Source organism: Mya arenaria, chromosome 12 (assembly GCF_026914265.1).
Source record: "Mya arenaria isolate MELC-2E11 chromosome 12, ASM2691426v1".
NCBI lineage: Eukaryota > Metazoa > Mollusca > Bivalvia > Myida > Myidae > Mya > Mya arenaria.
Genome location: NC_069133.1, coordinates 63,962,444 through 63,976,176, shown reverse-complemented (window position 1 = coordinate 63,976,176; position 13,733 = coordinate 63,962,444). Strand labels below are relative to the sequence as shown.

Genomic DNA, 13,733 nt, shown 5'->3' with positions numbered 1-13,733 from the left:
GTATATAAAATTATGGGTAAGAGTGAACACCCACTAAGGTGTTCATTTTAATCATCACTTTACGTTTATACGTTCTCCTCTGAATATGAACATTATTAAACTTTACCAATTAAAGGACATTCTGGTTGACTACTCCATGCAGCGTTCCTCTGACAATGTATATATTGATCGCCTACTAAGTAGTGTCCGTAGTCGCAAGATACTTCTAAAACTGTGCCGTATGAAAACTGTGTCCCGTTGATCGAGCCATTATTTGGCGTAGGATCATCGCATACTGAAATTATTGTATTCGTTCCAATGTTTTTTAACACATCAAACATGAAAGTAAATTCAAATCTATTTTGATACTAGTTTTCTTATTTTAAACTTTTGATAAGAGAAATAATATACGCAATTGTATGCGTCCGTGCTGATGAAATACATATTGTATGCAGGCACACATTTTTGAAGATAGTTATCTTAATTAAAATTCACTAAAATTTAGAAAATGTACCTGTGCATTTCACAGCCACATCTTGAAAGTGTGAACAGTCATCGTATGTAGCATACGAACAATTGTTAAGGTGCGTGTCAGATGAACCACATGAAAGATCGTCGACAAATATCGGCCCTGTCCCGGCGCCATATTCACCATTCAAATACACGGCTTGTGCTGGACTAAAACGTATTTGAATTTATCATGGGAAATATATAATATTCTTATTAGTATGATAATCAAATTAACGTCGACCTCTTTTAAAGTTGACTTTGCCTATTTAAAAGCATTGAATGAGATATCATGTGCTGAAATCAAGGGAGGCTTCTACAGCGAAACGAAGTCAGAAGTTACAGGAGTTACTTTATTGAGCGAAATAAGATATTAATAGTTTATATCTTAGCAAAATTAACAAATTGTTGATACTCAAACAATTATTAAATGTCACTAAAAACAAAAACGGTACTACTTTTATGAGTATACACTAATCGTCATTTCCTGTAGACCTAATGCGTCCATTTTTAACAAAGTGAACATTCGTGAGATTTTTTGACGATCATTATATGCAATATTGAGGAAAGTTCGTGAGTCAATAGCTATTTCTATCGTTGACGCAAATTCACATTCTTCTTTGTATTGGCGAGCTGCTGATGTGTATGATAATGCTACAGTTTATAAACATCTAGCTCTCTAGAAAGATTGAAAGTGTTGTCCGCTTCGACCTTCGTGCTTATACTCATGTTTCTTTGAATAACCATGTTCCTCAATATTAATATGCTTCTGGAGTAAAGTTAGACAATTTTATGTAATATGTGTTATATATAAAAGTGGACAAGTTTTACCATTTTTTGTCACGCTATTTTAAGGAGCACGAAAGTAGTTCCGAGACTACAAACGGTACTCGCATGATGAGGAATAAGAAAACGACAGTATGGTGGTACAGAATTTTCAATACGGCGGATATGAACACGAAATTAATATAGGCATATAATAAATACAAATTAGCACGTAGGCGAATGGCACTGTTAGACATCATGATATTATTCACCGAAGTCATCAGTATGCTAAACATGTAAACTCACGGGAAACCAATCATGTTGCAAATAACGTCTGCCTCGTTTATGCCAAATCCATCTTTGCAAATAGTGCCCCATGTATCCATGGACTTGACCTCAACTCTTCCTTCAATCTCACTCTGCCCATCAGAAAGGCGGACATCTTGTACATTGAGTGGCCTGCCTGTATTGATATAAGGTTATTGCATCAGTGTAAAAGGCAATGGAAATAATAGAACAATTAAAGAAGTTGAAGGTTTCAAACAACAAGAAGAGGTTTTGATGTTCCTGCAAACACCATGATAACACATGAAACCGCTTTATAATTTATAGTTCTATGCAGACTTTTCCGGATAAAAAAGGATATTTGCTGCTTTAAGTTTAAGATCATATTTTGTTTCACTAGTTTAATAGAAAAACAAACTACTTTTCACGATTTGGAAAGACTATTGAATAAACAGTCAATGATCACGATCGAAATTTGTTTCTATCAACATTTGAATAAAACAAAATGTGCTTGCTTTAATTTATTTTTAAAGTACCCTCTTTTTCGAAAAGGGTATTTTCTACACCACTACCTTTTGGACGCTCCTCACGCAAAATGTTGATTGCTGATGCAGTAGCTGTCAAATTCTAGTTCCGTTTATATTATAATATTGTTTATAAATTTAATTACTTCCTCGCTTCTAGGAAAATAGTCAATGACCTTAAATGCATAAATCTAGGAACAAATGGTGCTCGAAAGCTTTTTTTTAAATTAAACAGGGGCCATATACATCATGATGACCAAATTCCACTTTACGCCATTCAATGAGTATAAAAGGAAAGGTAGATCGTGTTAAGTAATTTTAATGAATAAACACGTTTGATTTAAAACAGTTTTTCAAGTATGAGAGTTTGTTTTATGATACACGGATATTTAATTACCCCTCACTGTCAGAGATCAGTCTGAATCGCTTTAACACAGTCGTATTCTATGTACACAGTGAAAACAACGCTTGGTTATTGACAATTTAAAGGTTATGTTAGGGCTATAACAAAATCCGTATTTTGTCCTATGTGAATTCCTGCGAAATTTGTACTACAAAGTCATAAAGTTTGAAAAGATATTTGGTAGATGTTTTAACATCGAGTTAAGGCTCAAGCAGATGTTTTCGTCTATAATATGTTTGCACGAAGGCAAATTTTCAGTCCAATAAAACGTTTGAAAAAACAGAATAACAATTTTTATAATGAAAGGTAAGTTATGTTTATTTTCGAAACATCCTTTTTACACATATGCAACATTTTGCAATATCATATTATCATTTATAGCAAATTTAACCTTTTAAAAGGTGTTGTGATTGGGTTTGATCAAGGGGGAGTAGCTACACTTGATTTAAAAAGTAGTTTTTGAGATTGATATTTTCACTCCATAGTTTACAGTGAAAATTTCAAATTGATATGTTCACTGTTGTTATTTCACTGATAAAACTCCATACTTCACCAAAAAGGAACAGCTCATAACTGAGATTTAAAAGATGTGACTGTCTTACTATGAACGTTTGATACACAAACAAGTTGGTCTGAAAATTATCTTGTGTTTACTCACTGTATTCTTGACACTCCCCTTCTGTAACCCATGTTCCGTTTGCATGGTCGCACGTCATTTTTAATTTACCAATGTATGTCTTAAAATAGGAGCAGTCAGCGTACAAAGCTGAGCCATTGTATGTGAAATATCCGATTCCCCAAAAGGCAATGTCTGGTTGACCACATTCTATTTGAAAACATATAGTATGACAATTGTCCAATGGCAATCTTTTTTTGAAAATAAACACATTATTTATCTCGTTTGCGTAAAATATAATTATCAATCCTTTCTTAACTGTATGTAAAAACGTTTTAGTACAGACTATGTACCATTGCACACGACCGAAACATCACTTGAATGATCGCACAACCCAACGGAATGATATGGACACTGGTATAGAGACGTGTTTGTTTCACCGCAAAAGAGTCGGTCAATGTGAATTGGACCTGTTCCTTCCCCATATCTTGCTCCCGTAAAGTAATAAGCCGCGCCGAAACTGAAATGAAGTAATAATAATAGTATAAGTGTTAACAACACAACGTGTACGTGATTTAGTACGTAAAACTAAATGTTGTTACAAGTACACATACAGGTTGTAGATGTAATTAAAGGTTGTTTGCGAAAACTGTCTTTAAGCTATCTCCCTAAACCTCTCTATGTCTCTACCTCTCTCTGTCCTCAAATAAAGCAAATCTGCACGTCACAGTTGCAATGAATCTGTATCAGGATTTGAAAGAAACGAGTACCGAAACAATGGGACTACATATCTACGACGCAGGTGACCCTTATGATCTCGCAAACATTAAAAACAATGATGCAAAACAATTTGAAATGATGATATTACACCGCGAGTCAAAGTAACTCACCTTCGATTGTAAGACTTGCATATCACTTCCGCGTCATCCAGATCAAATAAGCTATCACAAATGCTGCCATATGTATCGTTCACCTCAATTTCTACACGACCTTCATAAATCCCTTCACCACCAACAAGACGGACAGACGATATGTTTAACGTAGGACCTTCGAATAAATTTATTGATATTTTTCATTATATTTTTAACTTGTCATGTTGTAATGTGTTAAACCATGCCAAACACCAACATGTACTACTATTAAACCCTAAATAAGTTTACGATTGTGTTACACACTCTAAAACAGTTATACCCAAACAATAAATCTACAGCAGCAACCCCAGTTCAATTTAACAAATCTTCTGTTAATTGGGATATGGATAAAGTCCATTTAACGGCTTCACACGAAATGCAAAACATCAAAAAACAACAATCACTTTACCCAAAAACAAATATACCTACATGATTTGGTTACTACACACAAACCGTATACATACCTTAAAACATGTGTGGTTATGATTAAGGAAACGTTAAATATTAAAGATAGGAAATAGCTTTGATAAAAAATCTATATGCCCATTAACTTATAGTGTTAAAGCATTTCTTGTCAATGTTTTACCGTAGAAATCACAGACTCCAATTTGCGACCAATTGCCATCAATACATTCAATTACAGGATCATCATTCAAGTATTCATAGTGGCAATGGACCGTTGCTATGGTTCCGTTTATCGAGTATGTTATTTCACCATCTTCTGTCGGAGGTCCACATTCTGTTGGTTAGATTGAAGGGTGTACATAAGTCGATGCAATTAGCATTCATTTATGATAGTGATACAGTTTTCTAAATCTTAGCATCATAAAATTATTACGCCATTTTCATGTCAAAAGTTTGCATTAAGAGATGATTACACATTTTGAATTTTTAGCATAATGAAATTATTGAGTTCCTTTTCATGCCACAAATAAACATCATCATAACTTGTAAACAATAGCAACGAAATCTAAAACGTTTTGATTGCTTCTTTATTTAAAACTGAATAAGAATCCTCTCAATATCAAGGTTTATTTTTCCTACATGACTTTTCCGGGTTATTGAACAGCGTACGGGCCCCGTTTCAATAAAGATAGTAAGGCTTTAGATAAAAAAAAAACATGAAAAACATTTTTAGGATATTTATCGCATGGCTTATACCCGTAATTTTACGGTTGTAATTAAGTTTATTTAAGCAGCGTAACGTTTACGACTAAGATATCGAATTGAAACGGGGCCCTGACCCTTTCACTATAAGGAACCTAACTGTACAGACGTATAACTGACCAGAACACAATAGGGACACTGTTTCATATCGACTGCAAGAGTAAGGTGTTTGATGAGAGCAATCCTGTATGTGATAGTCATCATCACCGCAATAAAGGTAACCGAACGTCATAGGACCTGTGCCTGGTCCATGTCTAGATCCGCCGTAATAGGCCAATAGTCTGAAAAACAAATGCTTATTAAATGAAACACATTTCAATCGGCGATAAGTTCTGAACCAGAAATGTATGTAATTATTTAAAGAATACTTAACAATCGTTTTGTCTAATCATACAAATTCAAAAGAAATAAATGACAAGAATATGAGAGATATACGGTGGTCTTAATTCAGTGTTTTTGTCATGTTCCAAAAAAAAGACTGGTCTCGTTTATCATTATAATTATGAATTAAGAAGAAATGCTGTTTCATGACATAAAATACATGTCCAACCGTATGATGTTAAAATGGACTCCCATGACGTACACTGAAGCCTCTAAACTATTATCGATTTTATCTTTGATATTTAAAACGATTGAAAAATATAATAACAGTTTTAAAATTAACCAATGTAACTGTTTTCAGCCTTTTGTCTTAAGAAATGGCCAAGTATAGGGTAAATTACGCAAAATTTCACTTTATTTCACTTACGACATGTTCATCATTCGGCAAAGCGTATTCCCATCTACAAAATCAAACCAATTATCACACACTGTTCCCCAGTAGTCGTAGTTTTCCTGGATTTCTACACGGCCGTCATATCTACTGGTTCCATCGGCTAGGCGAATACCCGTCACGTTAAGTGGTCTGTTTGATACTTGAAAATATAGAAGCAAGACTCAGTTGATATTCTTAATTCATCCCAGAACAATGTATGTCATATAGTACGCCCGTATATATTGAATAGAAACAATAAATATATAGCATTATTTGATACCAAGGTTCATTTGTATGTCTATACTAGCTTCTATATACTTTATACAATTTTACATTGAACCTCTTATGGTTGGGAATACGTTAATCTTTAAATACTGAGAAACATGTCGAACACACCATTATACAGCCGGACGGACCATTGTCTTGTCAATATATGCCGCTTTTACATCGATCGACAATTTTTGTAAAGAATAGTACAAAGTAAGCTTTTGACATATCAGTATAAGAATAGACACTATGTACAACGATGAACGTTGTTCAACTGGTAGAGGTGGTTAAGTTAATGCATTTCAGGTAAAATTAACTATACAAGTAGCTTTTTTCAATAAAGTATCCTTATTTTTAAGGATATATAATGTATATATGTTTATAATAAACTTCAGCTTTTCTTTTGTTGAAATAATGCGAACTCAAGTGAAATTAAACAAGTTAATCCCTATCTCGTAGGCTCCGAATGAGGTGCTCAAAAGGGGTCAAATTTTAGTTCGACAGAAAAAAGTTCTCGGACACTCCATTAAGTTATCAACAAAACCGGGAAACATGCGCTGAAGCATTTTTTTATTGAATATCATTCAAAGTGGAATATTCAAACCAGTAAGTAGTATATATCTTATTATTTTTTAAATAAAAAAAACTAATCTTATTGTACATATATACATGTAACATGAACTTTATAAACATAAAATAAGTGATATCTATTTTTAGCATCTCAGTGTAATGTAAACGCTCAGCTTAATATGAATATTCTATTAAATGCAGAATGTCGTCTTCGCCTAAAAAGGTAGTTTTTCCGAACAAATCGTAAAATCGAACTGTTGCCCGTATATATGCTGTGGTCCGTGCAGATGCGCACAACAGTTGTAATTCCCAGCGGAAATTAAATGCGATTTTGTAAACAACTGGAAACTTTTGGAATTTGTCGTCTTATTATCCTTACCTGATGGAAAAAATTGGAAGCTGCTGAATCTTTTTAAACACCTGATTGATTTAAATCAAGTGCTTGATATGTAACTTCCAAAATAAGACGAAAATTGGTAATGTCCGAGAACAACTCGCCGACTGTTATACATATTATTGTATTATTATTATCATATTTCCATGATGCGGTGTCAGTTACGAAAATTTACAGCATATTGTTGTATATTGTTGTATATTGGAATAAATTGAAGAAAAGGATATTGGTATTAGTTGAGGCTAATGCTTCTTTTGTCTTAAGGGAAAACAACTATTTCATCCGTTTTATGAAGTGTATATTTCTAGAGTTGATGATGAAAGGGATTATCCAGCAAACAATGAATACAACGCTTGAAACACGCCTGAGCTTAACATTTGCTAATGAAACGATTAAAAAACGTTTTCCAGATGAAAAGTGATGACCACGCTTCATTGTTCTTGTTGACATGACGTGTTTCAGATTATTCTTGGTGGGTGTTTAAAGCTTAGTTATCAGTAAAATATTGTGTGATTTTTTTCGGAAAGTTTCGTATTACAAAATCAGAAAGTTTTGGAAAAAAATGTTTATAGATTATATCAAACCGAACTTATTTTCGCCTTTTTGTTCGTTTCTATCATGAACTTGTTACGAAAGAAACATGTTTGTACATTGTACATTTGTACCTTCAGCTTCAAGAACAATAATAGTATAACCCTTTCTCTTGTTAACGTAATGTTATGTTATTTTTTATAAGAACTTATGCATTTTATTTATAATCAAATTATTTTTGTTGACATGATTTGTAGTTTCAAAAGTGAGGTTTGATCAAAGGGAAGTAACAACAACTGATTTAAAAAGTAGTTCTTAAAATTGATAATTTCACTCACTGCTTCAGAATCGGGGTACTAAGTTTCCATCGGAGGCAAGAAGCTACATTTGTTTAAACAAAAGGGGTTAAAGTTTATATTTCAACACCTTGGTATAAAGTTAAAATAATAATTTTAATTGCTGTTATAAGAGTCCGTATTTCCCCAAAAGAAAGAAATGAGAATAGAATATCAGGTCCGCTTTTATTCATTTCAATGTATGTAAATTGTTTATTAAAATGTATTTAAATTCGCCAAAACTTGTTATCTTATCAATTTTAAAACATTTGATCCGTATTGAATTCCAAATACATTGTGTATATACTCTATATACATTAGCATACAACCAACGTATACTAAATTATTTAAGTATTTAACAAAGTGAAAGTGGACCTAGAAACGGAATCTTTTAGGTTGCAAAATAAAAATAATGAATTTAAATTCCCCAACAAATTAGTGAAAAAAATAGAATTTAAACATGAAATTTATCCAGCGGTCCTACAAATCCTTTGAACTAAATGGCACCAGACGAAATACGTACCATAACATGTAACTCCAAGGTCGTTGCTGTGCGAACATTCATCACGGTCATCATATCTGCATGCAGACAGATCATTTTCGTTGCCTTCACAATATAAGTTTTCAATATGAATAGGACCAGTTCCACCTGCGTGTCTCGAATGGGTGTAACGACTGAAAATATCACATAATTTATCAAGTATATTCATATCAAAATGGTTAAAACAATGTTTATTCTAGCTCAGACTAGAGGAGTTTCAGTATAATATTTTTGGCAGGTATCCGTTTAGTTTTTTTGAAAATGAAAAATGTCACAAAAGATGAATATCTCAATTAACATTGCAGAACAGATAGCTTTTTGTTTGGCGGCTTTTTAACAGCAAATTGATAAGTTTATTGTTTTAATTTGCCTACCAGTTTAACAAAGAATTATAGTTAGAAATACGGTGAAGGAAGACTATCGAAATGCTGGTTCCTACCTTTACGACCTAAAGAAGAAAAGAACGACGTTTCGCACATCAACATGATTAATAAAAATGTTGTCCAAATTCCTGCAATTTATCTTTTAATTAGGGGTTTGTGATATGTACTAACACATAATATTATGCTAAAACTAAAAGCCCAATTCAGCACTATATCACATCATAGTAATATCTTACCGGTATCATTAAGTACTGGGTATATGTAACAAACATAACATATAATTCTAAAACACGGGATCTTTATGTACATATTTACGTATGTTGGCTTACATCCAATATGTGCTGTATAATTTTAAAGTGCATGAATAAATTATGCTGATTAACTTGTTTAAGATTTTTTAAGAACTTGGATTGAGTCCAAGGTAATTTCGTGTTACAGTAAACTAGAGTTTCTAGGCTCGTTCAAAGGCGGTGACCCCGCCATAAAATGATAAAGCTTTTTTGACGCGTGTGTGGTCACTCCGTGGTGTTTGTATCTCTCCTTCAACGCTTTTGGGCATCAACCTTGTGCCTCTATACAGGGCTTATATTTGATTTGTTGATTACTGGACATGCCCTCGTAGTTTTCATAGTACTATTGTACCGATTTTCATAGTATCCTTCAAATCAATTAAGCTATTGATACGGGCCGGACAGGAAATGCAAGGTACATATTAGTATTCTCATTACTGTTTTGCAGTCTCTGGCTATCTCATTTGGACTCTTTTCAAAGATATTTGGTTTCAATATTTTCATTTTGATCTTACATATTTGACAAACCAGATTTTAAAAATATAACCATTATTATTTATTAAGTGTTCTCCTTTCGGTTTCAAAACGCTTAATAATAGTTCAGGTTAATATAGCAATAAGAACGCTTCGGATAAGGATGTACCGTTTATGGAACGATGTACGTTTAAAAGCATGAAAAGATGTATGTTCTCACTATATCTATATGAAATAAGAGATATTGAAGAACATGCGTTAAAAACGCTTACGTTGCACCCAACATTTTACAAATGACGCGTGTGTTTTGAGAACGATAGTTGTTATAGCATATGGTTCCCCATGTCCCGTTGTATAGAACCTCGACTCGACCATCGTAAAAGCCGACTCCATCAACAAGTCGTATGTCTTGAAGCAAAGAAGGACCTGCAAAAAAATAGAGATATATGAAACAAAAAGGCGCCCATTGGTTGTGCTCGACAAGCGTTTCGTAGAATACTCTCAATTCATAGTTTATTCCCTGTTCATAATTTAGGTAAATATCAATGTATCAGAAAAATATTATTAGCATTGGGCTTTACAAACTATGCCGACTTATTTTATAATTTGAAACACAGTCTTTTTAATAACAGGAATATCAAAATAAACGATGATTAGCATTGAGCTATACAAGCTATGTCGATATATATATCGTTTGAAACATAGCTTGTTTTTTTTTGACATGACAATCAAAATTAACAGCTACACACATTCTTCATTGGTCCTCCACGTTCCATTGTTGAGGCAGACGTATTCCGTGGTTATTCCAGAGTGGCAATCAACAGTCAAAACGTTGGTGGATGAATTATATGACACTATGTTACCATTCTGGACGTCGATGACTCCACATTCTGAAAAAGTCATCCATTTGTAATTCCTTTTCCAACTAAGATATTTTATGTTTAACGTTGTACAAGTTGAAAATGGTTTAGAAAGTATAAATACCTGTGCATAACAAAGAAATATCTTGGTCCGAAGCGCAATTGTCTATATAGGGAGAGTTATATGAACAATTATTGATATGATCCTCTGATCCGGAGCAGCCAACATAATTCATCAAAGCTGGTCCGGATCCTTGTCCAAAATAAACGTGTCTCATGAATGCAGAAGAGCTGAAATCACATAACGGAAAATAATACAGAAACAATGATGCTTATAGGCAAACAGTTTCAGATACACAAAGACACAATTCTTCAATTGTTTTAAAGTCCAAATACGAAACAAATGAATACAGTTTATACGTATATTCAATTATAAAAAGTGCTGAATTAAGTTTCAACTTAGGGGCAGGTACACAACTGAAGGAAATAGTCCACCCTTTGACTCAATGATGGACTTTCGAAACTCAATCGTTGAGAATAGGGAAGAAATACTGTCGCGATATTCTTTCAAACTCATGGCGAAGTAAGACGAGTTGAAACTCGCACTCATTAATTAATAATGATCGCGAGTTGAACGACGGCAGATAGATTTTTTAGTAAAAATGGTTGAACGGGTGTACATCATTTTTTAAAGATTCGATAGATAACGGATTTTCTGTTAAACGTTCTACAAGGTGAAAGCCGATGAGAATATACGAATACCTGTGCATAACAAAGAAAGGTGTTGGTCCGAAGCGCAATTGTTTATATATGGAGAGTTATATGAACACTTATTAACATGATCCTCTGAACCGGAGAAGCCAACAGAATTATTCAAAACTGGTTCCGATCATTGATTCTATACGGTCATCATAACTCGACAGTAGATTGAGGGCGGAGATAAAGGCAAACTATAAGACTACGTACGTATGATACGTGATTTGCGGGTTATGACTTTTGACATTGTGAATCAAAAACAGTTGAATACTCTCAAAGACCATTCCGAATAAGCGTGACTAATGACAACATAAGTTCGGCTTAAACAACAACTCTTTATCTCGATCTATAGCGATCTTTAATTTGCCGTGATTTGTATCAAAGGTCGTGACATTGTGTACAAATCACTTACACTCTATTGCCTTTTCGCAGTAATGTTTACCAACTACCGAATGTGTGTCGTTCCGCTGTAGAAAAAGAGAAGTGCATGGTCCATCCATGTTAACTCGCACAGTTACTGTTTCACATTTACGATGTCAACCACAATGACGTCGTATAGGATCCGTCATTGCTCCGCACAGTACATGTAACAAGTCGTTTGTGTCGGGTTTTAATGCAATTGCTGTGCAAGGGTTTATTTTAACAACGCATGGGTGAGACGCGATAATCGTACAAAACATTTCTGAATTGTGATTGAAGTCACTCTCCGACAATATACGGGAAACGACCACACAGGTGTGAGTTCATTAACTATTTCGGCAAATCTCGTAACAGTGTGGCATCGGTAGTTGATTATTGTCAACGTTCGTTGAATTACTTACACGTACTTACTTATAAATCGATGCCAGTTATTTATCATGTTTTAGATAAGGTTTGTATTTGGAAGTATGTCAATACAATAGAGCAATTATTATATACTCATAACATGTTGAGTTAACTGTTATATAATTTTGATGTTGTATTTAATTGCGCATTGTTCGTATATACTGCAATAACAAATCGTATCATGAACAACGATATTAAACTTGACTTACTTTAAACCCATCATACGACATAGTACAGTTGCATCATTCATGTCAAACGAGTTCTCGCAGATTTTTCCCCATTGGCTTTGGACCTGTAATTCTACTCTACCTATCTGAGGATCTCCGCCGTCTGACAAACGTATTCCGGTGATATTGAGAGGGTACACTTCAAAAGTAATCATACAATTATGAGTTTGACTGAACCAGAGTAATATTGGATATAGTATAACTAAAATTTGATATGCTTGTGTTTTCTCCTTATAATCATGTTAAAAGATCACGTTACTTAAACCATTTTCCTGGCTGTAATATAACTGTTTCATGAGTTAAAAACACTGTCCTTCTATGAGAAGTTATTTGCCATTAATGGCTGCAATGTGATAGTACAAATTGCCTATTCCTACCAGTGCAAGCAGAATAGTAGTTGTAGTAGCATGTCGGAACTGTGTCGTATTTGCAATCATCAAATGTATCGTACGGCTGCGAACATAACATTTGATCCATCATTGGGGCAACGTTGCTTCTAAGGAAGCTGTTAGATGTTAAGTACCTAAAATAATTGTAGGATATCGACAGGGAATTGAATATTTGAAAGATTTTCACATATTAACAGATTTTCACGATTTCTTGAACAGCTGTTCGCAAATGAAAAGTAGTTTTAACTGGTTCTACAGATGGGCATACTTCGATCATAAAAGGACATTCAATTGCGGAAAGTGTTTCATTAAATCAATGTTATAATCTAAGAAACCAACTTATTTTTTTTCCTGTAAGATGCTTTCAAAATTAAAGAAGGTTTCTTCTTCATCATCTTCGAATTTGTTTTAAACTGTTTTGTATAAGTTGTGCCGGTATAACGGTTTATATCAGTTTTTCTTTTATTTATTACTTGCAATTTCAAATTTTGCTGGTTCACCGATTAACGTATAATCCGAATTAAATGTTTGAAACAGTTAGTTAATCGAAAATTGAGTTCACTGTTTCTTTGCCTCATAATCTGTTATAAACTGCCGGAAAAAAGGTCAACGATGAAATTTCCGGTATGTCTTGATTTTGCAAAAAATAAAATCCAACTAACAATATGTTTAAGAGTTATAAGCATCAATTTTTTATTTAATTGCATTTGTTGTATTGTACGACCTCGATATATTTCATGTCGAGAATACTAAAAGTAAGTGTTTCTACTCGTGGCAATGACACTCGAGAAATATATTTTTGGTAGTCACCCTGTAAGTCATATCTTTCTTAGACAGAAAAACATAATAATACTTTATGTATGCCTACTGCCTAAGCATATGAATAGCTTCAATTACCAAACGAGTTCTAAACACTTGCATTCGGCATGAACGGCATCATTACTCACACAATTAACTCTTCCTTTCGAAAAGTTCAAATG

At 33.7% G+C, this 13,733-nt stretch overlaps 1 protein-coding gene across 4 annotated transcripts in view; it reads right to left on the bottom strand.

Moving 5' to 3' along the window:
• The window catches only part of LOC128211460 (uncharacterized), a 52,719-nt gene that overhangs the window by 33,603 nt on the left and 5,383 nt on the right, over positions 1-13,733 (bottom strand). For all 4 annotated transcript variants that reach the window (XM_052916273.1, XM_052916275.1, XM_052916277.1 and 1 more), the window contains exons 8-22: positions 12,742-12,887; positions 12,347-12,503; positions 10,681-10,847; positions 10,446-10,586; positions 9,969-10,122; positions 8,532-8,683; positions 5,906-6,071; positions 5,278-5,438; positions 4,577-4,729; positions 3,970-4,126; positions 3,433-3,599; positions 3,122-3,289; positions 1,558-1,714; positions 494-657; positions 107-274 (exon numbers count right to left, since the gene is read on the bottom strand). In XM_052916273.1, the coding sequence (XP_052772233.1) occupies positions 107-274; positions 494-657; positions 1,558-1,714; positions 3,122-3,289; positions 3,433-3,599; positions 3,970-4,126; positions 4,577-4,729; positions 5,278-5,438; positions 5,906-6,071; positions 8,532-8,683; positions 9,969-10,122; positions 10,446-10,586; positions 10,681-10,847; positions 12,347-12,503; positions 12,742-12,887 (2,378 nt within the window). The remainder of the gene's footprint in view (positions 1-106; positions 275-493; positions 658-1,557; positions 1,715-3,121; positions 3,290-3,432; positions 3,600-3,969; positions 4,127-4,576; positions 4,730-5,277; positions 5,439-5,905; positions 6,072-8,531; positions 8,684-9,968; positions 10,123-10,445; positions 10,587-10,680; positions 10,848-12,346; positions 12,504-12,741; positions 12,888-13,733) is intronic.